We start from the raw sequence: 24,638 nt of genomic DNA, 5'->3' as shown, positions 1-24,638 counted from the left end.
GGCGTGCAAGGAGGAGAGGTCTCGCTCCAACGGCTTGGGAGCGTCGTTTGGCGTTTGCGGGTGTGCTGTAGCCGGCGAAGCTGTTCAAGGGAGGAAGTGCAAGCCGTCGCAAGCGGAGGGAGGGAGAGAAGCGAGGCCCGCCAGCAGCGAGAAGCCCAGCAACAGCTTTCTCAGCGACCCAACGGACGCACAGGCACTCTCCAACACGAACAACACAAGGGGGACAAATCTAACGAACACCTCGTTACAAACGAAGTCTCCAAGTCTCCAAAGTCTTCAAGTCTATCAAGAGAGGGATTCTGGTCCGGCGAGAAAGGACAGTTTGAAGGACAACAACATATGTAACGAGAAAGGTCTAAGGTGAGAAGGGCAAGCGGGGCACATATGAAGATGGGGAGGAGGGCGTCTAGCCTTGCGCGAAGCTTGAGCGCGCGCGGAGGCGGTCGCCGTATTTCATGATGGCCTGTACACCACCACAATCGTCAGTACTCTGCGCTCATTGAGGCGGAAGGGCGGGACTCACGTAGAGCAAGGGAATCATCAGGATCGACACGCCCGCCAGAAGCGAGGATCCGGCTCCGATTCCGAGGGCCTTGAAGTACTTCTCCCCGAAGAGCGGGAAGATGGACGCAAAGACCGATCGGAATAGAGTGTTACCAGCGAGGATACTGGCTGCGTAACTCGGGTATCTGCGCAGCGCGAGGAGGAGAGGGGAGGGTTAGTTGCGGAACACGACGGAGAAGGAGGGGAGGGAAGGGACGTACGACATCGAGACATACATCATGATGCTCTGGAAGGCGAGGTAGATGCCGGGCAAGTAGAGCGCCGCACCGATAATCGGCCAGATCCTGCGCGACGCACACATTCCCAGAACAACTGCGTCAGCCTCATCCCTCCAGCTTGGCAGCGACAGTCGAGAGAGGGCAAAACGCACCAATGCACGCTCTCCCTCGCGGTCCAGCCAAAGATGAACAACGAGATCGGGATGAAGGGCGCGGCGAACAAGCCGAGTTCGAGGCGGGATTCGGGAGCGAGGTTCGGGTTCTTCTGCATGCGAGGACCCATGTGTTTGCGCTGGTAGACGACGTAGAAGGCGTACTGCGTGGAGTGGAGGATGAAGTGGTGTAAGCGAGAGTTGGAGAGGAAAGGGAGGGGGGGCGCGTCGAAGGTGCGAGTCGCCGAGTCCGCATGGGACGCCTTGAGGAAGAAGGAATCAAGGGGAGGGGACGCACGGTGATGCCAGCGGCGACAACGAAAGCGAGGTACGGAAGCCCTCCGACGCCCAGGGAGAAGTGGTGGATCTCGTTGAAGGTGAGGGGGAACGCCTCGAACCTGCGCGACCGCACTCGTCAGCGACAGTCTCGCGTCGAGCAGAGGAAGGAGGAAGCGAGCGACGCACCAGAGGTAGAAGACGGCGTAAACGAGCGCGATGTACGAGTGCGCGACGGCGAGAGCGGGTTCAGCCGCGAGTCGGAACGCGATCGTGATGCGCTTCTTGAGGACGAGTCCCAGGTGTTCCTTCTCCGACTCGAGCAACTCGGCGGGGGCCTTGAGAAGCATGTTGCCGGTCAACTTGCGCAGTCGCTCGGCGCGGCGGACGAGGATGGTCGATTCGAGGGTTTCGGGGAAGAGGAAGAACATGACGAGGAAGGCAAAGGCAGAGACCCAGAGGAGCTCGAGGAACGGCCAGCGCCAGTTCATATTCTGCGCGGCGAAGCCACCGACGACGGGACCGAAGATTGGGCCGCAGACGGCGCCGTTGGCTGCGAATGCGGGAGCGGAGGCGAGTTCAGTGACTAGCCTGAAGCGAGTGAAGGGAAGCGCGACGCACCCCAAGCGCCGATAGCGACCGCCAAGTCCTTCATGGGGAAGATGTCCGCCATACTCGCACCGCCCGTTGCGAGCGCGGGCGACCCGACGAAGCCCGAGAGGAAGCGGAAGACGAGGACGGTCGCGATGTTCTTGGCGAGGACTTCGGGGATCTGGAAGATGACGAAGAGGGCGAGGCCGACGATGTAGACTGGGTTGCGGCCGAATCGGGGGAGTTCCTGCAGCGGCGAGAGGAACACTGCGCGCGCGACAAACCCGTCAGCTCCGGGTCGTCGTACGGATGCAGAGGCGAGACGCACTGGGACCGAAGCCGTACGCCGCGACAAAGAGCGTCAAGCCGGACGTCGCGCCGACCTGGTTGATGCCAAACTCTTGCATCAAGCCGGGAATCGACGACGTGTAGATAGCCGAGCCGATGTAGATGCCGAACGTGTAGAGCGAGATGATGAAGGCGACAAAGACGCGCTTGCGCAACGACCAGTTTCTGCGAGTGCGAGCCAAAAGTCAGCTTGGTCGGAGCGCGTCGAGGGGAAGGGAACGGGGGACGCACAAGGGCCGGTCAGGGTCGTTCTCCTCCCAGTCGACGAGGAAAGGGTACGGCGCGGCGGGTTCAGGCTCCTTGGTCGGCTCGACGGGCGCCGCCTGCTTCTCGAGGTCGAGGTCGGCCTTTCCCTCGTCGTCGTCCTTGTGCGCGGGGCAGACACCGGGCTCATTGACGAGTGTGACTGCTCCACTCGGCGTCGCAGACGAGTAGGTCGAGTCGTCTGTCGTGCTGCGAGGGATCGGAGAAGCAGGTGTCGGCGAGGTGGAGGCAGAGGGCTGGAGGTAGCGTTGAGGTACGACGTAGCCTGGCCGCTGGTCTGCGTAGGGGAGGAGGCGACCGTTTGATGCCCAGTTGACGAGCTGTCCGAATGTCGAGTCGCGTACGAGGTCGGGAGCCATTGTGCGGCGGAGAAGAGCGAGGATGAGGCGGGGCGGGTTGAGATGTGTGGTGAGGGTAGAGTGTGAGAGTGTGAGTCGAGTTGTGCAGACGAGAGAGAGAAGGAAGCCGGTGGAGAGCGTTGAGGACGACGAGAGCGGAGGACGAGCGTGCCTCCACTCCGCGCCGATCTCACTCCGCGCTCAGTCAGCCAAACGGACTCAGCTCGACTCACTCACGCTCGCTCGGACAACGGGAAAGTCCACGGTGCACTCGTCGGAGGTACCGCACGCTCCTCTCACTCGGACTTGCGACTGTACGCGGCAGGCGGAGGAGCCGTTCTCTCGACCCAATCTCTCTCGCTCGGCTGGGTGGAGGGTCCACTCTGGGGCACTGTTCTGGCAATGCACGTCCTCACCACCCTCGCACTGCCAACGCCCTCCACAGGCCCTCCTCACTCCTCAAACCAACTCCCGACCACCGCTCCGTCCCTTAGGGAGCAAGAGCAAGTCATCAGGAGCGGATTCATTCTCGGAGAACACGATCGTGGATCTAACTTAGTGATCGAGAGAGAAAGGTCGGAGAAGAAGGCGCTTCGTAAGCAGGTCAGGAGAGTCAGCAAGTACTTGGTGCGCCGGCGTGTCCGATAGCAGCTGTTCGGACAGTGATGAAGCAGAAACGACGAGCATTGAGAAACGGTGACAGATCGAGCATGCGAGCAGCCAGCGTGAGCGACGAGCGAGCGAGATCCCTTCCTCCTTCTCCTCCTCCTCCTCCTTGCGCCAAATCTCAGTCAGACTCGTAGCTCGTCACGCACGGCCATCGGCTGATCCACAAAGCACGCTGCGGAGTAAGTTATTCGAGTCATCGGCCGAAGAGTTCGTGGAAGGAGGAGGCAAGGAGGAGGAGGTGGAGCAGATGTGGAGGTCTCCTCCTCCTCCAGTTCTCCAGCCTGGAGAAGCGGAGGAAAGGCGGTGCCCGAGCGACGAGCATGGGATGCCGAGTGTGCACGTTGGCGTGCGGCGGGAGGGAGGTAGCGAGCGAGGAGGAAAATGAGAAGAAGAGTCGAGCACTGGCCGAGCGCTGGCGAACAAGCGGGAGATGCTGGCGTCTCGTGTAGAGATATAGCAAGCCACAGTCGAGCCATTCGAACAAGACAAGCCGCAAGCGTAAAGCGAAAGCCGTCGAGCTGTTACGAAAGAGGGACGAAAAGCCGTCAGCGTTCGTCCTATCGATTCCTCGACTCTTGCTCCCGCCCACGCTATAGCCTCAGCAATAAAAGCTGTACACATATCCCCCCACCCCTCCCATCCTCTTAGTCCCCACGCACAACCCAAACGCAGAGGGAAACCGCTGCGGGAATGGGTCGCGCGTGTGAACGCAGAGGTGGGATGGGGACGGGGTGGTTCGTGCTCATTAAATCGTTTGTTTTGTGTCCTTCTTTGGCTGGAGCGGGCGGCGGAAGGGGAGGGGAGGGAGGGAGGAGAGGGACGGCTCACCTGTTCGATCGGCGAGGAGACAGAGGGCGGCAACGGCGAAAGCGAGCGGGATGGAAGCGAGTAGCTGTCGAACGGTTCAGGGTCAGCTCGAGCGAACGCAGCACTGGAAGCGAGTGAAGGGGAGCCCACCATGGAAGCCCAAGCACCAAGCCGTCTCTCTCGCGACCCAATCCCGCAGCCCGCTCGAACAGCCTGCGATTGCATCCCGCCTGTACCAAGCCCACCCGTCCATCCCGTCCATCCCTCAGGCAGCGAGTCGAAAGAGGGGCAGGGGTATGGGAAAAGTTTCGCCGCCATCGTCGTCGTGCGAAGAAATGTGCCGGATATGCGTCAGCACGGTCCCGCGCTAAGGCCGTCAGCCCTCGTAGAGCAGCTTCAGGCTAGTTCGCGTCAGTCCGCTTCCTATCACCGGTTCTTTGTGTGTTGGTCTCCCCCTCGGTGGGCGCCTCGAGAAGAGGCAGTCCCATGGCACTGAACCGTCTCTGGAGAGGAGGCGGGCAGCGTGGCAAGAACTGTACAAGTAGAGAGAGTCAGTACGAGGTCTTGCAGCGACCACCAAGCGAGAGGACGACGGACGGGTGAAGTGTAGAGAACCAAGAGGCGAGCGCGCGACGGGTCCAAGGTCGACCAGCTGGCACACGCTGCACACGCTCACACACCGCTCAGGATGACTTGCTAGCGATTGGGTTGTCTTTCTGAGGGTCAATTGTACCACCCGTCCCGCGCTCAGCCCCGCCCGTGGTGTCCTCTCGCCTCCCCCACCTCCTCATCGCGCCGACCTTTCGGAGGACTTGCCATGGCCCACGGTGCGTCCCAGTTCCCTCTGACACGTCGAAACCCTCTCACAGCCTCCAACACGCGCGCAGACCCACCCTCGACCCCGCCGAGGTCAAGGACGGCCCGCTCAACCTCCATCTCCACCCACTCCCCTCTCCACTCACCCACCCACACCCTCTCCTACCGCCTCTCGCCGCGGAATCGCACGCGCAGTACACTATCGATTCAATTTCAGAATGGCGGCGTGAAGGAGAAGAGCGGAGGGAGGGAGAAGAGGGGTGGGAGAGGCGACCGGGCTGGTGAGCGGATTTGGGAGTTCGTGAGGAGACGATGGACGGTGGTTGTGCTGCTGGCACTTGCAGTCGCTGTCACTCTCTATGTACTTCTGCACACGCAGAAGCGGCCACCTCTGATCATCCGTGAGTTCTGTCCCTCCACCCTTCACGCTTCTCAAGCTGACAAACGCTCGTACCCAGCAAAACGACCTTACACTCTGCAAGAGTACCGCCACCTCGACCATTCTCTACCCATATCCCTTCGCCCCGCGACCCGCATCCTGCACGTCACGAAAGAGTTTGGGCCAGCGACAATGGGCGGACTAGGCGTTATGCTCACGGCGCTCTCGATCGCGCAATCCGACTCGCCCCTCCTATCTATCGCCGTCGCCCTACCACACTACTCCTACCTCCGCGACCGCTACTCGGCAGACGAGATTCGCCCCTTCGCGAACCTCACCATCCCAATCACGACCCACCCTTCCTCACCCTCTCGACCCGCCAGACACATCCGCGTTCCCGTCTCCCTCCTCCGATGGTCCTACACCCCCTCACCCGATTTCCTCCACACCCCCTCTCCCGCGGACGAACCCATCTCGGACCCACCCGCACGCACGATCGACATCTACCTCCTCGGACCTAGCGACTCTCGCCCTTTCTCCGCCGCGTTCAGAGCGAAAGACGAAGGCGATATTTATTCGGCGTGCAAGCCGCTCAAACAGGAGTGGAAGGATCTGTATTTCGCGAGGGCCGCGGCAGAGTTGGTTGCGTACTTGGGGGCCAAGGACGAGGCGACGGTGTTTGAGGACGACGACCTACCGCTCGACGACAACGACGAGCCTACGCCTGGCTTGAGCGCGAAAAGGCGAGTCGATGTCGTTCACTTGCACGGTGCGACGAACGCCTTTGTCGCGCATTTCTTGCGCGAGAGGGAGAAGGAGGAACGACATGTTCAGCGACTGCAGAGTCGTCATCCGGCGATTGTTTACACGTTGCATGACTCGCTCGACGAGGTCGAGTACTCAAACCTCGTCGAAAACGTCGTGCATTTCCTCCCGCCCGCTCCCGCTCCGACACGCTCGAACGACCTCGATGACACTCGCAGCGCCTCGCACCCGCTCGCCCGCCTCCAACCGTACATCTACCGCTCGGGGACGCAACTCTTCGCCTCGGCCCTCGGCATCGACCTAGCAGACATGACGACCTTCGTCTCTCGCTCCATCGCAGCCGACATCGTCTCAGGCCGATTCCGCTTCCACCTCCAGGACCTCGTCATGCCCTCTATCGCGCGCCGCGCGGCGAAGGGCGAGTTTGTGGGCGTCACGAACGGGTTGGACTTCACGGAGAGGGAGCGGAATCCGTTCACGAGTCCCAAACTCGTCGAGCGGGGGTTGGCGTTCCCTCGCGTACCAGGCGGCGACTTGTTCGATCCTTCGACGTTCCCCTCGTCGCCGGGGGATCCCTCCTTCGTGTCGTCCAAACGCCGCGCCCGCGCCTTCCTCGTCTCGCACCTCCCGCAACACTTCTCCCCCACCGACCTCTCCCAACCCTGGTTCGTCTTTATCGGCCGCTACCAATACAACAAAGGCTGTCAATTCTTCTCCACCCTCCTCGACGAACTCGCGCGCTCGCCTCAGGGAGGGAGACTGATCCTCCTCGGCGCGAGGAACAACTACCCTTTCTCTTTGCTCACCAACCTCGCGCGCGCGTATCCCTCCCACCTGACGCTGATCGACGACCGCTCCCCCTCGACATCCTCGTTCCAGCGCGACTACGGCACCTTGGTCCGCCTCGCGAGCGACTTTGCGTTCGTACCCAGCTTGAGCGAGGCGTTTGGGCTCGTCGCGGCTGAGGCGTTGTTGTTTGGGATGAGGGTGGTTAGTACGGGTGTGGGAGGGCTGGGGGAGTTTCTCGTGCCCATCCCTGAGCAAGAGGAGGAGGAAGAGGGGGAGGGGAGGGGGAACAGCTACTTGTTCGACCTTTTCCCCCGTCGCACGAGCGGCGAGGAAGAGGTCCCGCAGACGCAAGGAGCGGAAGAAGACCACTCTCGCTCCGCGCAAGACGTGCGACCGGACGAGGAGATGCTCCTTCCTGCGCGGGAAGAGCTGCGCAAGGCTGTCAGGCGGGCGTTGAGCGGTTGGGAGCGCGACAGGACGAGGTCGATGAGGGAGAGGGAGAGGAGTGTGAGGAGGTTGGTTGGGAGTGCGTTGGAGTTGAGGTGGGATAGGGAGGGCGGGCCTGTTGAGGAGGTGCGTTTGGCTCCTCTCTCTCTCTCTCTCCCTCCGCGACTTAAGCGCTGATAGAGTTGTTTGACGTGGACTGCAGTACATCCGCGTCTACGACCGCGCACTCGACACACGTCGTCGCCGCCTCGGCCTCCCTCGTTCCGTCCCTTCTCCTCTCACGCCCGAACGCGCTCCGACTCGACACGACGAGCAGCCTCACCGACGACACTCACGCCTCGAAGGCGTCGTCGAGATGATTCGACAGAGGGGGAGGAAGGCGCGAGGGAGCGAGGGAGACCACGGCGGGGGCGAGGCGCGGACGGCGGCAGCAGACAACGCAGGACTGAGTCTCCCGATCTTCAAGGTGTGGGACGAGTCTACGGCCGTGCGCGCGTCACGGCCAAAACCCAAGGCCAAGACGAAGGGGAAGGGTCAGGGGAAGGGCAAGGCGGGAATGCGAGTGTGCGTGGCCGGAGAAGCGAGGAGGGCAGCGGGCGGCGGGAAGGGCGGGTCGTAATGGAATCACTAGGAGTGCGGGTTGTAATGCGGTGTAATGCGGGGTCGGGGCTCGGGTAGCGGGCGCAGGCACGGATGCTGGCCCGTGCCCGTGCCCGTGCCAACTCCCGAACCTCCGCCCCTCGCTTACGAAGTCGCGGCAACTCTCGCTGGCGCCGTAAGACGATGCCTGCACTCGCTTGACTCCACTCAGAACACCCGCCAACCCACACCCGCTCACCACACCTGCTCACTCGCTCACACTCGTCCGCCAAGCCAACTTCGCTTCCCGCGCTCGCTCCCGAGGAATGATGAGCTGGGTCATCGCAGCCTTGCCCATCAACGCACACGCGCACTGGGTCGCTCTCCAGCGCCCGCTCACCTTCCTCGCTTCCTTCGTCTACGCCGCACTCGCCCTCGCAACCTCCGCCGTCTTCTCCCTCCTCCGCCTCGAACCACCAAACTGCCAATGCCCCAACTCGTCGCCCCGTACCAGACCTAGACCAGGTGGAAGGCCTCTCGCAGGACTCGCGGCACCCCAGCTCGTCCAAGAACCGCGCGAGTACACGAGCGCGCCGTCTTCTGTCGTCGCACCCTCCTCCTCCTCCGTCCGACCCCCGACCGCTCGCCGTCGCTCGGTCCGCAAGCTCGGCGAGTTCCCCTTCCACTCGCTCGACGGCGTGCAGGAGGCAGAGGAGGAGGACGAGCGCTCGGACGAGGCGGAATTGCGTTCGCCCAGCAGGTCGTCGTCCGACTTGGTCCCCGCTCTCACGCCTGGCGCCTCAGAGACGGATACAGACGGCGCGAGCGAGGTCGAGTCGATCGAGGAGGACCACAGGCACGCGCACGGACACGGGGCGAGCGTCGTCAAGGGACTGGCAGTCTTGACGAGGGGTCTCTTGCCGAAGCGGACGCCTTCGCACTCGAAGAAGGGCTCGCCGGCGACTGCTTCGCCCATCGACGAGTTGCACAGCACGCTCTCGACGTCGACCGCGTCCACCGCCGCGCATCCGGCGACGCGAACGCATCCCTACCTCTCTGCGCTGCGATCTCGCTCGGCGACCGTTTCGCACCCTGCTCGCCCTTCGCTGCCTTCGACGCTCGCGGCCGTCGAGCCTAGACGACACGCATCAGACCCTCGAGACCACGCCGCATTCGCCAGCCTCGCGCCAGGCTCGCCAACCGATTCTACCTCCTCATCCTCCTCGCCTCGTTCGTCCGTCGAACTCGACTCGCCTGCACCGACGGTGAAAAGGCGCAAGAGGGCAGCGACGTCCCTCTTCCTCCGCTCGCTGTCGCCCCTCTCCCGCTCGCCCGGCACATCTCCCGAGCCTTCTCCCCCGACCTCTCCCCGCCTCTCCACCCCTCCCTCCTTCGCTTCCAAACCGCACTCGGCTCCCCAACAGCCCCCGCACCTCCTCCGCACCTCGTCCGCCTCATCCACAGACTCTTCTACCGAGCAACGAAGAAGACGCGGACGCAGCCCCGACCCGGCGAGGATCAAGGCGCTCGTCGCGAGTGGGCCTATGAGTCGAGGTGTGGTGGATTTGGAGGGAGGAAGCGGGTTGTCGTTGAGTGATTTGTTGCGGTAGCCCCCCGCGCGAAGGGGTAAGTTTCCGCGTTTGCTTTCGGGTCTGCTGTTTGCGGATGGACGCTGACGTGCGTCCTCTGCTTCCCTCTACAGCTGTCGACCTGTATTCGTCACTCTCGTACTCACTCACCATCGCGCCTCCTCTTCCTCGCGCTCGCGTCCACACCATCCATCTCCGCATCTCTTCCTCTCCTAGAACCCTTCGAATTTCCCCCCACCGTACATATACCTTACAACACCGACCTTTTCATCGCATCTCTCTCTCGCTCTGCATGTGTGTCGTTTGTCATCCATCATTACGCATCTTCTCCCTCTCTCTCTCCATCATGATCAGAAGACTGCCGCAATCGAAGCAGGTCATCATTCGCTCGTCGCGGGTCGTTACATAGTTAGCCCGAGTGCGTGAGATCGAGGTGGCGAGCGGACAGCAGAAAGCGAACGGGACTCGTCTCGTCAGCACTCTCACGTCCCCTCTCCTCCTCCCATCCGTCCTCCTCTCCACACATACATTCCACCCTCGCCGCTACGTCAACTCCTACGAATTCCTCCCCTGAACCGGCTTGTAATCCCTCAACAACACCGGCACACTCTGGACGGGTATCAGTCCCGCTTCGGTGATGACTACCGTGACGTCCTCCGGGCGTGAGACGTCGTAGAGGAGTGAGAGGGGGGAGAGGTGGGGCGTTTCGGGCGTGGAGGAGGGGGGAGGTGGTTTGGAGGTTGTTGCGGAGGGTGCAGGTGCGGGAATGGGAAGGGAGGAGAGGAGCGGTTGCGGGGTGGCTGCAAGAAGGACACCATTGCAGAGTCAGCGAGACTTGCGCAATGCGCAAATACAGCCAACCACGAAAGCGAAAGGAAGTCCGCTACGCACCCCGCTCGTTGCCAACAATCGAATCCAGCATGATCCGCTCGCTGAACTTGTAAGTCTCGCAACAACAAACGACCGGGACGCCCTTCTCCTTGAGCATCATGGCGACCATCGCCGTTCCCGCACGGGAGAACATCGAGCCGTTCGAGAGGAGCGCATTTGTGCCGAGTAAGCAGAGGGAGATGCGCGGGAGGACGAGCGAGAGCGAGGGGAGGAGGACGTAGGTTGTTGGGATCGAGGCGAGGCGCAGGGAGTGAAGGAGGTGCTTGCCTGTGCGCGGCGGTCACGCAGAAAATCAGCACCAGCGCTGGGAACGCTTTGGCTGACAGGACTCGAGCTTGCACGCACCCTCATACAACGGTCGCGAGTCAACGACGACGACGCTGAACTCCTTGCCTTGCCGCTTGGCCTCGAGCAAGACGCCCTCGACGACGCTCGACCGCGCGTAGGTAAGAATCACATCGCCGTCGTTGATCTTTTCGATCGCGTGCTGCTCGATCACGCGAGAGGCGAGGAGGATGCGGTCGCGGATGAACGAGTCGATCTTCGAGATGAGGAGGGATTTGGCCTGTAAGGAGTACCAGCAGGCACAGGCAAAGTCAGTCCAGCACGACTGTCAGACGCAGCCACTGCCGACGCTCCGACGCACCTCTTCCAACGGCATCTCCATCTCAATCAGCGAGATCTCGTACTTGAGAAAGCGGATAGCGGTGCCCATCGAGACGGACAGTGGCCGTGCGCGGATGAGGTGGGCGATTTGAGGGTTCAGGTGGGTTGTTGGGAGGTGGCGGGTGAGCGAGGTTTGCGGAGGCGGAGTGTACGAGTTGATGATCTGCAAAGCTCAATGAATTAGCTCCAGCGGCTAAAGCGAGCAGATGAGCATGCGCACATCCTTGAACGCCTCGAGCATGGCGATGCAGCGAGCGTTTGCGCCGACAATCTTGAACTCGCTGTACTGGAGGGCAAGTCGCAGGATGCTCGGGTGGATGTTGGCCGTGTTGAGCTTCGAAGAATGCGAGAGACTGGACGAGGGGAGAGGAAGGTCGAGGTGGAGGAAGGGTTGGAGGGTGTCGGTGTGCGAGGGGCCGCCCGCCTGGGACGCGGAATCGCCTCCTCGTCCTCCTTGCGAGGCTCCCTGCCCTCCCGCACCCGCACCAGACGCAGCAGCGGGCCCTCCTCCTCCCTGACCGTCCTTTGCGCCGCCCTTCCCGCTGCCCTGCCCTCCCTGCGCGCCCTTGCCCTTGCCCTGCGGCTTCTCTCCTCCCTGCACTCCTCGTTCTCCGCCGTCTCCACCCGGTCCAGCACCGGCCTGTCCCCCCTGCGCCGCTTTAGCAGCCGCCCTCCGCGCCGCCTTCTCCGCCTTGGCCTGGTCCTTGGCCGACTTGCCCTTGTTCGCCTTTGCTCCTCCTCCTGCTGCCTGTCCTGAAGCCTGTGCGCCTTGTGCTGGTGCGGAAGAGGGAGATGCGGGTCGACCTTGCGAGAGGAGAGAAGCGGGTCGAGGGGATGACATGGCGGCGCTGCGACCTTCGGAAGCGGGTGAAGCGCGGTCAAGCGAGTCCGTTCGGAGCTCTAGCAAGCCTCGCCAAGCAGCTCGTGTGTGAGCGTCGTCGGTGTCGAGAGTCAAGATGCTCTTGAACTTCGACAGCTCACTTTGATGCGCCGCGACCGCTGCTGGCTAGCTGACTGGTGCTGTACAGTGCTCAAAGCTGCTTTCGAGGGCTGTCTACCTGCTCTCGAACGCCCGCGAGCTGAGGGGCCTCACACTCGACCCGCTCTCCTCGCTCGTCAAGTCGCGACCGACTTGCGCCTTCAAAGGTGAGCTTTGCGTGCTACGGAGGGGATGGCACTCGCCTGAGGCTCTATGGTGCAAGAACTCTTCAATCGAACCGACTTCGAGCCACGGACGACTTCGCCCGCCTGCCTCTCCCTCTCTCGCCGCATCTTCTCCCGCTCGAGGACAGCTGGGACTTCACGACTTGCCGCCAGACAACAGCGCCAGAGTGCACCTCCCTCGGCGCTGAAAGCCAAAACGGCTTCGCTATTCGGCCGTTGCAGCCTCTTTCCTGCTCACACACTTCACCCGACCGCCTGCCTCTGGCCCTGCAGCGTAGACGCCCAGACGCCGGCACTATGCTCGAGACATTCCCTCCGACATGAGTAGGCCAAGTGGCCTTGACTGCTTCCAGTCCCCGCCGTTGCTCTCCTCCTCGGCTTCGTCTCGACCTGTCGGCTTGTCGACCGCTTATCGGCCAGTCAAGACGCCTCGACCTGGTCCGTAGTCTCTCGAGGATGTAGCGGCCAGTCGAAACGACCCGGAACAGACAATATTGAGGATGCCACGGTGGATCGAGCGGTTTGGGGCGGGAGGAGGGGCTTCATCGACGCCTTCAGCCTTTCTTTGGGTTTCCACGAGTACTGACCTCGATAGATTGTCGCTGCAATATCTTCCGGCTTATCGCAACCCGATCCCAGAGTCGCCATTGACAAACCGCATGGCCTCTTCGACTCTCTCGCTCCTTCACCTCACTCGCTCAGCCATGGACGACTCGTTTGCGCTCGCCCCGTCGTCCTACACAGCCATGGACCGCCCCGAAGCTATCGACCTGTCTCACCACCTCTCGCACCTCGCCAAGTCCCGCATCGCATCGCCGCTCAAGGTGCGCTCACCGCGAACGACTCGAGATGGGACCGATACTGACAGCTAGAGACACGTCTGCAGGGCATGTACAAGTACTTCCAGCGGCCAGGCATGCTCATGCTCGCAGGCGGTCTGCCACCCCCGGAACTCTTCCCCTTCGTGCGTCCCTCCCTCGCTCGCTCGCTGCGCCGGCGGTTCGATCTCGACTCCCACGCTGTTCTGGACTCTGTCTCTTGCGCTGGGACTTGGTCCGACCGCTTCCGCCTTGTGCGATCCCATTCCGAGTCCGACGCTGACCCATCGCCTCCACACACGAGCAGGAGACCATCTCTGCGACGTCGCTCCAGCGCAACTCGTTCAAGACTACACAGGTCGGGTTCGGACAGTGGTTGTGGAACTGGGTTGCGGGATTGGCGGGCAAGACGGACGAGTGGACGATTCGCAAGTGGGAGGACGAGAAGGACAAGATCCAGCTGTCGTCGGCGCTTCAGTACGGTGCGTTCTGCTTCCATCGGTGTACAGAAGGCGTGGAGATAGCGACGAGGCTTGTTGGGATAACGGCCGGGAATCGTTCCTATCTCGATTGCTGACATTGCGTTCTCCTCTCGCAGGAACGGCCGCTGGTCTCCCTCCCCTCGCCCGCTTCATCTACGAGTTCACCTCTCACGTCTACCGCCCCGGCACATCCGACTTCCGCACCGTCATCAACGCCGGTTCGACCGACGCCTGGGGCAAGATTGTCACGACGCTTTGCAACCCCGGCGATGGCGTGTTGGCGGAGGAGTGGACGTATCCGAGTGCTTTGGCGTGAGTGGTCACTCTATCACGATCGCTTCCCTTCTCTGCAGCCAACTCGGCAGGGGGAAGAGTGCTGCTTAAGGTAGAAGGCCACTCATGCCTTTCGTCTTTCTCGCAGTACTGCGTGGCCGAATGGCATCAAGCCTGTTCCGCTCCCGATGGACGGCGAAGGTATGACGCCTGAAGGGATGGACGACCTGCTCGCGAAATGGAACCCAGACGAGCACGACGGGATGCCCCGGTGCGTACGACGTCGGCCCCTTTCCGGCTGCCGTTTCCTCCTCCACACTGGAGTCTTAAACGGCTTGAGTCTGGGGTGCATCTTGCACTGACCCGGCTTCTGCGCCTTACAGTCCTCGCCTCCTCTACACGATCCCGGTCTGCCAGAACCCGACAGGCGCGACCATGTCACTCGAGCGCAAGAAGCGCATCTACGAGATTGCCGTCAAGTACGACGTCATCATCGTCGAAGATGACCGTGAGTCGGCTTCGCAGCGATTTGCGGAGCGCTTTGCTGAGTGCTCGCAATGCGTCCTTTGCTGGATGCTGACCACTCGCGTCCTGCTACAGCCTACTACTTCCTCCAGACGGGCGAGTACGAGCACGACGAAGCTCTCCGCGCCGCTGCTCGACCGAAGGTGACCGAGTCGGACGACGAGTTCCTCAAGAGCCTCGTCCCTTCCTACCTCAACATCGACTACCAAGGCCGCGTCGTTCGCATCGACACCTTCTCCAGTGCGTCCGCTCCCTACTCGTCCTCACGACTTGACCTGATGCATGAACGCTCCCGCAGAGACGATTTGCCCTGGCTCGCGTCTCGGCTGGACGACTTGCAACCCCATCTTCGCCGAGCGTCTCGAGCGCGCGAACGAGAGCAGCACGCAATCTGCGTCTGGGTTTGCGCAGGCGTTGGTGGGCAAATTGTTGGCGGAGGAGTGGGGTTTGACGGGCTATTTGAGGTGGCTCAAGGGTGCGTTCCTCCTCGCGACCTACGTGCGGCGTCAGCACTCTTGTCGGCAGCGCTGCTGTGCCCTGTCGGAGTCGATACGCTGACCACGTCTCGCGCATCCAGGCATCAAAGCCCAGTACCGCGACCGCCGTAACACCCTCGTCGATGCTCTCCTCGACATCTCGCACGCCTCGCTCGACGCGCGCAAGACATCGAACGGAACGTACGAGCTTTGGACGCGCAGATCTGGCTCGTTGAGCGAGAAGGGTGTCGTGAGGAGCGAGAAGGGCGCGCGCGAGCAGCGGAGGAGGAGGATCTTGTCCTTTGTCGCGCCCCAGGGCGGCATGTTTGGTACGTCTCCAGCGTCTCCGTTCTGCGTTATTGCTGGACTGACGTACGTTGGTACCGGCAGTCTGGCTCCGGGTCCACTTCGCCTCGCACCCTGAATACAACTCGAAGCCGACGACCGACCTCCTCGGCGCCTTGTGGGAAGACCTTGCCGAACACAACGTCCTCGTCGCTCCTGGCACCATGTTCTCGGCGCGCACGTTCGGGCCAGGTGACGCAGCGCCTGGCTTTGCTCAAGCCGAGGAACACCTCGCCGTCACGGAAGACGGGGACGGGTTCTTCCGCATGTCGTTCTCGTCGGCGACGCCTGAGCAGATGAAGGAGGCGGCCAAGATTATCGGCAACAGGGTCGCCAAGTTCTTCAAGGACTGAGGAGACGAGGAGGCAGGGTTTCTTGTATCTAGCTTTGTCCGTATCGTTCCTTGTATCGCTAGACTCGTTCAGTTTGTCGTACTCGTTAGCGGGTTGTGTCCACAACAGCAAACGAGAGCTGTTGGCATCGTCTTCGTCGCCGTCGACCGCCTCGAAAGGTTGCTGGTTGCTTTCGACCACTTCCTCTCGTTCGGCGGGAGGACTGCTTGTTGCTTCGAGCGCCGGCTTTGACAGCTCAGGCTTTGCTACAAGGCACGCAGAGCTCGCCGTCTGCTGCCACTCCCCCGTTCTCTCTCCTCGACCTCACCCCGCCTCCACCGTCGCGACTGCGCTGGCAAGCGCTCGAGCAGGCCAGCTATAGCTCGAGGCGTCCCGAGATACACCTGCAAGGCATCCGAACCCGCCTCACTCTCTCTCTCGACCCAGCCACCACCTCTCTCGACTTCATCGCTCCGACTCACCTCGACCCGCAACAATGGCGTCTCCCGAGCCGAATCCGACCATGGATCCCATGCAACACCTCGCCATCCTCCTCTCGCGTTCGCTGAACACCCTCAACCCGAATCCAGTTCTCGCCAAGACAGTCTACAATCTCTCGCACTCGCACTCGACCGTCGACTCGTTCCACAAGGCCATCTCGGCGTTCGGGCGGTTCTCGCTCCCGCAGGCGACAGAGATCTACGAGTACTGTCAGGCGCAGGAGACGATCGAGCGGGCGTTCAGTCAGCCTGGCTCGTCGCTCAACGGCGGAAGGGGGATTCAGATCATGGACCACGACGTCCTTGAGCCAGACCAGCCAGTCCGGGCAGGCTTGAGCATGGGAGCGGGAGAGGACAAGCATGTCTTCAAGGTCCCCCAGCGGAGTGCGCTGGGACTTGATAGGCTCGCTGCGGAGAAGCGGAGGGAGAAGGCAGACTTGGACAAGAGGAGTGACATCAAGCGCTTCAAGTACGATGACGAAGAGGAGGACCAGACTAGTGCGGGCTTCAAGGGTGCGTTCAGGGCGCTGTTGAGGGTTCCCACGAACTGCTCGAGCTGACAATCTTGCTTCGCAGTTCCGACTCGCCGCTCCGCACCTTCGAACCTTCGCAATCGACCATCCGACACTCCATCCCATCCTGGCGGTCTCTCCGACACCGCTCGTCGTCGCCTCGAAGAGCACCGAGCGAAGCGTGCCGCAGCCGCAGCGGACACTCGCGAGCTGAAGGGTCGCGACGAGGGTGGAAGAAGCGCGATGGAGGGCTTCAGGGAGCGTCTGAACAGGAATGAGGAGCGAAGACGGGATCGAGATGCGCGAGGCGGTAGGGAACCGGAGCGCGATGGGCGTGAGCGGGATCAGGGTTACGGCGGGCGGACCTCGCAGCGAGCCGGAGGCTACGAGCCAGAGACGCCTGGCGGCTCGTCGACTTCTGCTGCTCGACTGCGGAACCAGTCCTGGGATTCAACGCCGTCTCGCGGCGGTCCTCGCGATCCGTCGGCAACGCCTCGCTCGCGCGCAAGCTGGGACTCGACACCTCGCTCATCTTCCGGGCGACGTGACGAGCGCGAGTGGGATACACCTCGCTCGGTGCGCGTGGCCGGAGGCGACGAGTCACCCTACCCCTTACGCGAACCGCCTTCCGCTCTCGGCGACAACGATGGCGATGCGGGCGGCTGGGAGCAAGACGTGCGCGAAGTCGACCGCTCCTGGTACAACATCGACGAAGCCGGCAACGAGGTGGCGCAGGACTTCGAAGGATACGACGACTTTGCCGACCGTGAAGCCGAGCTTATTCAAAAGGCTGGCGGAGGGCCCGGGGCGCAGCCAAAGAAGCGCCTGACGGCACGGCAAGCTGCGCGGAACGCCGAGAACGACCAGTGGGAGCGGAATCAGCTCGCCTTGTCCGGCGCGACGGGCGAGCGGCGCCAGCTCGACTTCGACTCGCTCGATGACGACGAGGAGTCCAGGGTTCACCTGCTAGTCCACGACCTCAAGCCTCCTTTCCTGGACGGCAAAACCGCTTTCACGAAGCAGCTCGAGCCGATCAATCCGATCAAGGACCCCACGAGCGACTTGGCGGTCTTTTCGAAGAAGGGCAGTCTACTCGTCCGAGAGCGGAGGGCGCAGCGCGAGAGGGAGCGAGTACGTACCCTCTTCCTTTGCGGATGAGGACGGTTCGACTGACGACTCCTCCTGCAGGCCGCAGCGAAAGCCGCCAGTCTCGCTGGTACCGCGCTTGGCAACATCATGGGCGTCAAGGAGGAGGAGAATGCGGACGGTACGTGTCCATCCTTCCAAAGTCGTGCAGCTCGCCGGCTTACCTTCTCTTCTCTACAGGCGAGAGCACCGGCGAGAAGAAGACCTCGACGTCGGATGTCAAGCACGAGGAGGACGAGGGTCGCAAGGGATCCGATTCGCAATTCGCGGAGCATATGAAGAAGGCGACGAAGGGCAAGGGCACGAGTCAATTCGCGCGAACGAAGAGCTTGAAGGAGCAGCGGCAGTACCTTCCAGCGTTCGCCTCGCGGGAAGACCTGCTCAAGGTTGTCAGGGAGAATCAGGGTGCGTCCAGGTCTTCTATGTGCGACTCAGGACACACTGACCGGTCTCTCGTGGCGATGTGCAGTCGTCGTGGTCATCGGCGAGACCGGTTCCGGCAAGACGACGCAGCTCACCCAGTTCCTGCACGAGGAAGGCTACTCGCAATACGGCCTCATCGGTTGCACGCAACCTCGTCGTGTCGCCGCTATGAGTGTCGCGCAGCGTGTCTCGGAGGAGATGGAGGTGCGTTCGCGACGGTGCGATCCACGAACGTTCGCCGACTGATCCCTCTTTCCCTAGTGCGAGCTCGGCGCCGAAGTCGGCTACAGCATCCGTTTCGAGGACTGCACATCCGAGAAGACCGTCATCAAGTGTAGGTCTCCTTCGCGCTCGCTCGCCCTGCGTCTGTGCTAACAGCAGCACCTCGTAGACATGACGGACGGTGTGATGCTTCGCGAGTCGCTCAACGAAGGCGATCTGGACCGCTACAGCGTCATCATCCTCGACGAGGCTCACGAGCGGTCGCTCAACACCGACATCCTGATGGGCCTGCTGCGAAAGAGTGAGTCGGGAACGCTGCCAGCTCGACATGCGCTGACCGTTCCTCCTCTGCAGTCTTGTCCCGACGACGAGACCTCAAGCTCATCGTCACCTCGGCAACCATGAACGCTGCAAAGGTCCGTACCGCCGCGCACTTCATCGGTTCTTGTGCTGATTGTTCCGCTCGCAGTTCTCAAAGTTCTACGACGACGCTCCCTGCTTCACCATCCCCGGCCGAACGTTCCCTGTCGATGTCCTCTTCAGCAAGACGCCGTGTGAAGACTACGTCGACTCGGCTGTCAAGCAGGCGCTGCAGATCCACATCTCGCACCCGCCTGGCGACGTCCTGATCTTCATGACGGGTCAGGAGGACATCGAGGTCACCTGCGACGTCATCAAGGGTGCGTTGAGCCCGTCGTGCGACTTGAACAGCCCGTTGACCGCCTCTCGCTGTACAGAACGCCTCTTGCAAGTGGACGACGTCGCGCCGCTCGAAGTCCTGCCCATCTACTCGCAGATGCCCGCTGACCTGCAAGCCAAGATCTTCTCGGCGACGGAAGACGGCCGGCGGAAGTGCATCGTTGCGACCAACATTGCCGAGACCTCGCTCACGGGTGCGCTGCCTCCGTCTCGCATAGACTCGACCTCGAGCTGACGCTGTCTTGCGTGCAGTCGACGGCATTATGTACGTTGTCGACGCCGGATTCAGCAAGCTCAAGGTGTACAACCCGCGGATGGGCATGGACTCGCTGCAGATCACGCCGATCTCGCAGGCGAATGCCAACCAGCGCTCTGGACGTGCCGGACGAACAGGAGCAGGGTGAGTCGCGCATTGCGTTGAGTTCGCCAAGATGCACGCCTGACCCGCTCTCTCGTAGCACCGCCTACCGCCTCTTCACCGAGATGGCCTTCCGCGACGAGATGTTCGAGAGCACGATCCCCGAGATCCAGCGAACGAACCTCTCTAACACGGTCCTGCTGCTCAAGTCGCTCGGCGTCAAGAACCTCCTCGAGTTCGACTTCATGGACCCGCCGCCGCAGGAGAACATTCTCAACTCGATGTACCAGCTCTGGGTGCTCGGCGCGCTCGACAACACCGGCGAGTTGACCGACCTCGGCCGCAAGATGTCACACTTCCCGATGGACCCCGCTCTTGCCAAGATGCTCATCTCGTCGGTCGAAATGCGCTGCTCGGCAGAGGTCCTCACCATCGTCTCGATGCTCTCGGTGCCGAGCGTCTTCTACAGACCGAAGGAGCGCGCAGAAGAGTCGGACGCCGCGAGGGAGAAGTTCTTCGTCCCGGAGAGCGATCACCTGACGCTGCTGCACGTCTACACGCAGTGGAAGTCTAACGGGTGCGTCCGAGATCTTCGCTTCTCCGTTCTCGATCGCCTGCTGACCCAGCGCCTTACAGCTACTCGGATGCCTGGGCAGCGCGGCACTTCCTGCACCCGAAGACGCTCCGCAAGGCGCGCGAGGTTCGAACGCAGCTTCTCGACATCATGAAGCACCAGAAGCTCGACATCATCCCGTGCGGCACCGACTGGGACGTCATTCGCAAAACCATTTGCGGCGCGTACTTCCACCAGGCCGCGCGCGTCAAGGGTATCGGCGAGTTTCAGCACTTGAGGACCGGAGGTAAGCATGCGCCTGTTCTCCCGTCCTTCCAGCTTTGCTGACTTCCGCTCTCTCCTGACAGTTCCGATGCACCTGCACGCCACGTCCTCGCTCTACGGCCTTGGCTTCCTGCCCGACTACGTCGTCTACCATGAACTCGTTCTGACGAGCAAGGAGTACATGTCGACCGTCACGTCTGTCGACGCTTACTGGCTCGCCGAGCTTGGCTCAAAGTTCTACTCCGGTGCGTCCCGCGTTTGCGCTGTCTTTCCTGAGGTTGTAGCTGACCTCTCCCGCTTTCACAGTCCGCGAGCAACACTTCTCCGACCGCCAGCGTCTTGCCGCCAAGCAGCAGTTCAAGACCGAGTCGGATGCCGAGATGCGCTTAAAGGAGGAGTTCGAGCGGGACAAGCAGGAGAAGGCGGAAAGGCAGAGGGCGGCCAAGAGCGTCGCGAGCACGCCCAGGATCGCTGGAGTCGGCACGCCTGTCGTCAAGCGGACTCCGCGGCGGTTTGGCATGTAGCGGAAGCGCAACGTACTCGCCATCTCACTTGTTGTTCCCATGCGCTCTCCCTCGATAGGCTGTGAGACCGAGTTGCGCGTTACAGCTGCTCGAGAAGCAAATCGACGTTTGGGCCAAAGTCGAGATTGGGCATGTGCAAATGTGCCGGAAACGACGCATCAAGCCTGACTGTACCAGCGAGCACGAGCCATATCGCGTCCGGGTTGATCAGGCCGAGCGCCTTGTACAGTTCGCTCGCGCAGACTTGCAGTTCGGGGTCGACCTTGGCGCTGAGGAAGCGGCGGGCGAGAACTGCCTGCTCCCACAGGACGTCCTCCTTGAGCGGAACGTCTCGCGCGACTTGCAGGAGTGTCCGCAAAATCGAGCGATACAGTCGGTGCGATGACGAGTAGCGCGTCGAGCTGGAAATCGCAGACTTGCGGTCTTCGAGCTCCTGCTTCGCGAGCAAAGTTCGAAAGCGAGGCCAGACATCGTCGAGAATACGTCGAGCCATGAACTCGCCCACATGCGAAGCGAGCGCCTCGATGAGAGCCGCCGCCTCGACGACGACGAAGAGCTCCGAGTCGGCCAGGCGATTGAGGATGAACGGCCAAGCGCGGTGGATGATGGGAAGCAGGTCCGATGCTCGTGTGCCGGCAGTCGTGGTGGCCTCGAGGGCGGGACGAGCGAGGAGAGGGACGGCCGAGGCGATGAGGGAGAGGACGCGAGCGCGAAGGAACGGCGACTGGTGCGAGAGGAAGTACATGGCCTTCGAGAGGATTTGTGCTGTGACGACTTGCGGCCTTGTCGGAGGCGAGACGGTGTCGGAAGCGAATTCTACCGGCCCGTCTTCGCGCTCCTTGTTGCTCTTGAAGCCGGACTCGAATGGTCTCTCCGGGTTGATCTCCTCGACGTCGTCCTCGTCGTCCTTTGCCTGATCTCGATGCGTGCGGTACCACTCCTCGAACGCTCGCCAGTCGGCGTCGGCGCCCGTTTGCGCACCATACTTCGCTGCTCGACTCCGCGGCGGCAAGTCCTCCTCCATGACTTTGAGGAGCGCATCGAGGACAGCCCACAGGCCAACGGTGATCTCGTCGTACCCATGAAAGTCGTCGAGAGCTTCGAAGACGTCGTCCACGAGGTCCTGGACCATCGGAACAATAGGCTTGCCGACGAGGCGAATCATCTCGACGAGGACAAGCGGGGCGGCGGGCTCGAGTCGCGAGACGGAAAGGCGCTGAGAGACCGAGTTGACGACGTAATCGACGTTGGCGAGGACGAGGTTCTGTGGCGAGGCGTAGGCGGTCGCGTCGGAGACAGCTTGCAGGGTTGCCTGGGCGTATGCTCGGAGGGAAGGATGTGTCGTTGGCGACAGGTGTGCGAGGACATGGTAGAGCGCCTGCATGAGGAACGGCTGGAAGGAGGAGCCGAGCAACGATGCGTTGGTGGCGAGAAGTCGCAGGGCGAGCGCCTCGAGGAGAAGTCGCTGGGAGGCTCGTGCGTCCCGTAAGCTCGAGACGGACGCGATGGGCTTGTACTCGTCGAGAGAAGGCGTCTCAACGACGCCCGCCTTATGCACGATGAGCTGCGGCACTGCTCCATCCGTCTCTGCGACCTCGAGGTGCTTGACATCAACGTCGTTTCGCGTAGTCGCCTCGTCCGTAGGCGCGTCGACGTCGACATCCTCCTCCAGCTCCTCGAGTAGAGAGAGCACCGCCCGTCCAGTCTGCCGCAAGACCTTCTTGTTCGTCTTCGAGATCTGGTCCACCCGTGCACCTCGCAAGACGCCGTCCAGGACCCAGAGCGAAGTCACCGCCGCCGGGTCGCCGCGTCTCGGACCGAGCGCGACGCCGAGGAACTGCTCAGCGACGTCGCCGAGTCGCTCGCTCGACGCCGCCATTCGACCAAGCGCTTGCCAGAGCGAGTCGAGGGCGTCGACCGTCTCTGACTCGCTGATCCCGCGCAGACGGATCGGCGGGAACGTCGCCGCCGTCTGATTCGTGTCGGTAGCATCCGCGCCAGTGATCCAAGCGAGCGCCATCCCGCCTTCGACCGCCCGTCCCGCTGCCGGAACTCGCTCAAGCTCAATCGCGTCAAGCAGCGTCCAGCTCCACCGGTCAATTCCCTCGAGGAGTCCCGCGCCCGCATTGCCCGCCTGGAATGTCGGCAGGAGCTCGAGTGCCGAGCGGACGATGCCTGCGCCGTGACGGACGGCTTGCTCGTCTCGTTGGCGGAGCGAACGGGGTAGGCCCGTCAGGCGTCGTCGGACGATGCGGGCGGCGAGAGTGAGAGGATGTCGCAACTCGATGGTATCGTCTGTTGATTGACTGAAGGCGGCGAGAAGGGCGCGACGGGCCGGACCTCGAACATCGTCCCATTCGTCGCCGGCGAGAAGCAGAAGACCTTCGAGCGGTCCTTCGACCGCTTGGTCGAGGGTTTTCCCGCACCGTGAGACGACGATGGACAAGAAGTCGACGAGGGCCGCCCGGAGGGTGGGCGAGTCGTGCGAAGCGAGAGGCGAGAGAGCCGAGAAGAGCGTCGAGAGGGAGAAGACGGTGAAGCGCAGCCAAGAGGATGTGGGTACCGTTGGCCCGGTTGGAGGCGCTTGAGGAGGTTCGGCGGACGTGGAAGGACCCGCTTCGCCGCTCTCCTCGTCCATCTCGTCCGCGCTTGATCCGTTCAAATGCTGTCCAAAGACCAGCTCCTCTAGAGACGCCGGCGGCGCTTGTCCTTGCGACTCATCCTTGCCCCGCAGATCGGACGTGAGGCCGTCACCGACAGTCTGGATGATCAGTCGCGCCAGACACTCGAGAGCAGCGACGACTACCGGAATCGCCTGTCTCCGCCGGTGGTCCTGGTCGGCTCGCTGAGAGATGCTAGGCTTTGAGACGGCGATGCGCGAAAGGGTCGAGGCGCTGCCGGGAAGGGCGGTCGCGAGAAGGGGAGAGGGGCCGCTCGGGGATGCGGAGACGGGCGATAGGTCATGGCGCGAAAGGTAGGTAGCGAAGAGGATGCCAAGGGCTTCAAGCGACGAAAGCTGGAGCTGGAGGAGGGACGTCGGTTCGGCAGCGAGAGTAAGGAGAGTTGTCAAGGTGTGGAACAGGATCGGTACGGGCGGCGGTCGATCGTTGTGGACGAGCGATGGCCGGTCGAAGGAGGAAGGGTTTGACGGGTCGACCTTGTCCCAGTCGATGTCCTCGCCGAGCGAGTCCTCGTCTTGTCCCAGCGACGCCTTCTCCCTTCCAGCTGGTCGCATGAGGGCAAGCAGTACTCGCACGAGCGCGAGCTCTGCTTCCTCGGTTCGCTCGATAGCCTTTGCCTTGCCCTTGTCCATCTTGCCAGCCTGCTTCGGCCCCTGCGGATCCAGCGGCCCTCCCAGCTTGAGCGTAACCATGATCCACAGCTCCTGCCTGACCCGCGGCTCCATCCCTGCGCTTCGCCATTTCGGTACCAAGGCTGCGAGAGTCATCGCAGTCGCCTCGAGGACGAGGTCTCCGCGGTCTGCGCCGCCGAGAGCCGGCTGGAGAAGCGAGGCGAGCGGGAAGAAGGCGTAGTTCGCGAGGGCGGGAGTGACTGATTCGTCCGGCGCTTCTTCGATTAGCCTCGTGAGCTTGCTGAGCAAGTCGACGATCGTCCGGTTGGTCTTAGCGACTGGAGACTGGCGAGCGGCGTCCAGGAGAGAGACGCAGACGGCTTTGAACTGTCGAGAGGCGTCGAGGTCAGCTTGAAACGGCTTGGAACTTGCTCGTACGCACCTCAAGAAACACTGCCTGCCTCTGCGCATCCCTCTGTACTCCGCCTGCCTGTGCCGGCCTCGCGAACAACCCCGCCATGATGTGAAGCGATGAGGAGGGAAAGCAAGCTGAGGCTGAAG

At 62.3% G+C, this 24,638-nt stretch overlaps 7 protein-coding genes across 7 annotated transcripts; 4 read left to right on the top strand and 3 right to left on the bottom strand.

Moving 5' to 3' along the window:
* Positions 1–406: 406 nt before the first annotated feature.
* RHTO_00147 (MFS transporter, DHA1 family, multidrug resistance protein) lies at positions 407–2,772 on the bottom strand (the record flags this gene model as incomplete). Its single annotated transcript, XM_016413831.1, has 9 exons — positions 407–463; positions 524–689; positions 765–848; positions 935–1,098; positions 1,233–1,332; positions 1,400–1,763; positions 1,832–2,068; positions 2,130–2,314; positions 2,381–2,772. 9 exons carry the CDS (start codon positions 2,770–2,772, stop codon positions 407–409), a joined length of 1,749 nt encoding a protein of 582 aa, XP_016276838.1.
* A 2,272-nt stretch (positions 2,773–5,044) lies between these two features.
* RHTO_00146 (glycogen/starch synthase, ADP-glucose type, glycosyltransferase family 5 protein) lies at positions 5,045–8,042 on the top strand (the record flags this gene model as incomplete). The annotated part of the gene is made up of 4 exons (XM_016413830.1): positions 5,045–5,054; positions 5,115–5,444; positions 5,502–7,549; positions 7,626–8,042. The coding sequence occupies 4 exons, from the start codon at positions 5,045–5,047 to the stop codon at positions 8,040–8,042; spliced, it is 2,805 nt and encodes a 934-aa protein (XP_016276837.1).
* Positions 8,043–8,328: 286 nt separating this feature from the next.
* Positions 8,329–9,612, top strand: RHTO_00145 (uncharacterized protein; the record flags this gene model as incomplete). Its single annotated transcript, XM_016413829.1, has 1 exon — positions 8,329–9,612. The coding sequence occupies one exon, from the start codon at positions 8,329–8,331 to the stop codon at positions 9,610–9,612; it is 1,284 nt and encodes a 427-aa protein (XP_016276836.1).
* A 534-nt stretch (positions 9,613–10,146) lies between these two features.
* On the bottom strand, positions 10,147–11,989 carry RHTO_00144 (translation initiation factor eIF-2B delta subunit; the record flags this gene model as incomplete). Its single annotated transcript, XM_016413828.1, has 5 exons — positions 10,147–10,391; positions 10,483–10,749; positions 10,828–11,047; positions 11,129–11,311; positions 11,369–11,989. 5 exons carry the CDS (start codon positions 11,987–11,989, stop codon positions 10,147–10,149), a joined length of 1,536 nt encoding a protein of 511 aa, XP_016276835.1.
* A 1,027-nt stretch (positions 11,990–13,016) lies between these two features.
* RHTO_00143 (aromatic amino acid aminotransferase I) lies at positions 13,017–15,584 on the top strand (the record flags this gene model as incomplete). Its single annotated transcript, XM_016413827.1, has 10 exons — positions 13,017–13,136; positions 13,199–13,276; positions 13,438–13,612; positions 13,729–13,924; positions 14,034–14,156; positions 14,269–14,393; positions 14,486–14,650; positions 14,709–14,885; positions 14,988–15,215; positions 15,277–15,584. The coding sequence occupies 10 exons, from the start codon at positions 13,017–13,019 to the stop codon at positions 15,582–15,584; spliced, it is 1,695 nt and encodes a 564-aa protein (XP_016276834.1).
* Positions 15,585–16,059: 475 nt separating this feature from the next.
* RHTO_00142 (pre-mRNA-splicing factor ATP-dependent RNA helicase PRP16) lies at positions 16,060–20,785 on the top strand (the record flags this gene model as incomplete). The annotated part of the gene is made up of 15 exons (XM_016413826.1): positions 16,060–16,576; positions 16,640–17,706; positions 17,764–17,842; positions 17,902–18,126; positions 18,191–18,348; positions 18,406–18,478; positions 18,536–18,667; positions 18,721–18,782; positions 18,836–19,046; positions 19,104–19,259; positions 19,318–19,465; positions 19,524–20,000; positions 20,060–20,283; positions 20,345–20,506; positions 20,568–20,785. 15 exons carry the CDS (start codon positions 16,060–16,062, stop codon positions 20,783–20,785), a joined length of 3,909 nt encoding a protein of 1,302 aa, XP_016276833.1.
* A 79-nt stretch (positions 20,786–20,864) lies between these two features.
* On the bottom strand, positions 20,865–24,597 carry RHTO_00141 (Armadillo-type fold domain containing protein; the record flags this gene model as incomplete). The annotated part of the gene is made up of 2 exons (XM_016413825.1): positions 20,865–24,464; positions 24,520–24,597. 2 exons carry the CDS (start codon positions 24,595–24,597, stop codon positions 20,865–20,867), a joined length of 3,678 nt encoding a protein of 1,225 aa, XP_016276832.1.
* Positions 24,598–24,638: the final 41 nt, after the last annotated feature.

This window comes from Rhodotorula toruloides (assembly GCF_000320785.1).
Source record: "Rhodotorula toruloides NP11 unplaced genomic scaffold Scaffold1, whole genome shotgun sequence".
NCBI lineage: Eukaryota > Fungi > Basidiomycota > Microbotryomycetes > Sporidiobolales > Sporidiobolaceae > Rhodotorula > Rhodotorula toruloides.
This window is presented reverse-complemented; position numbering and strand designations above follow the sequence as displayed.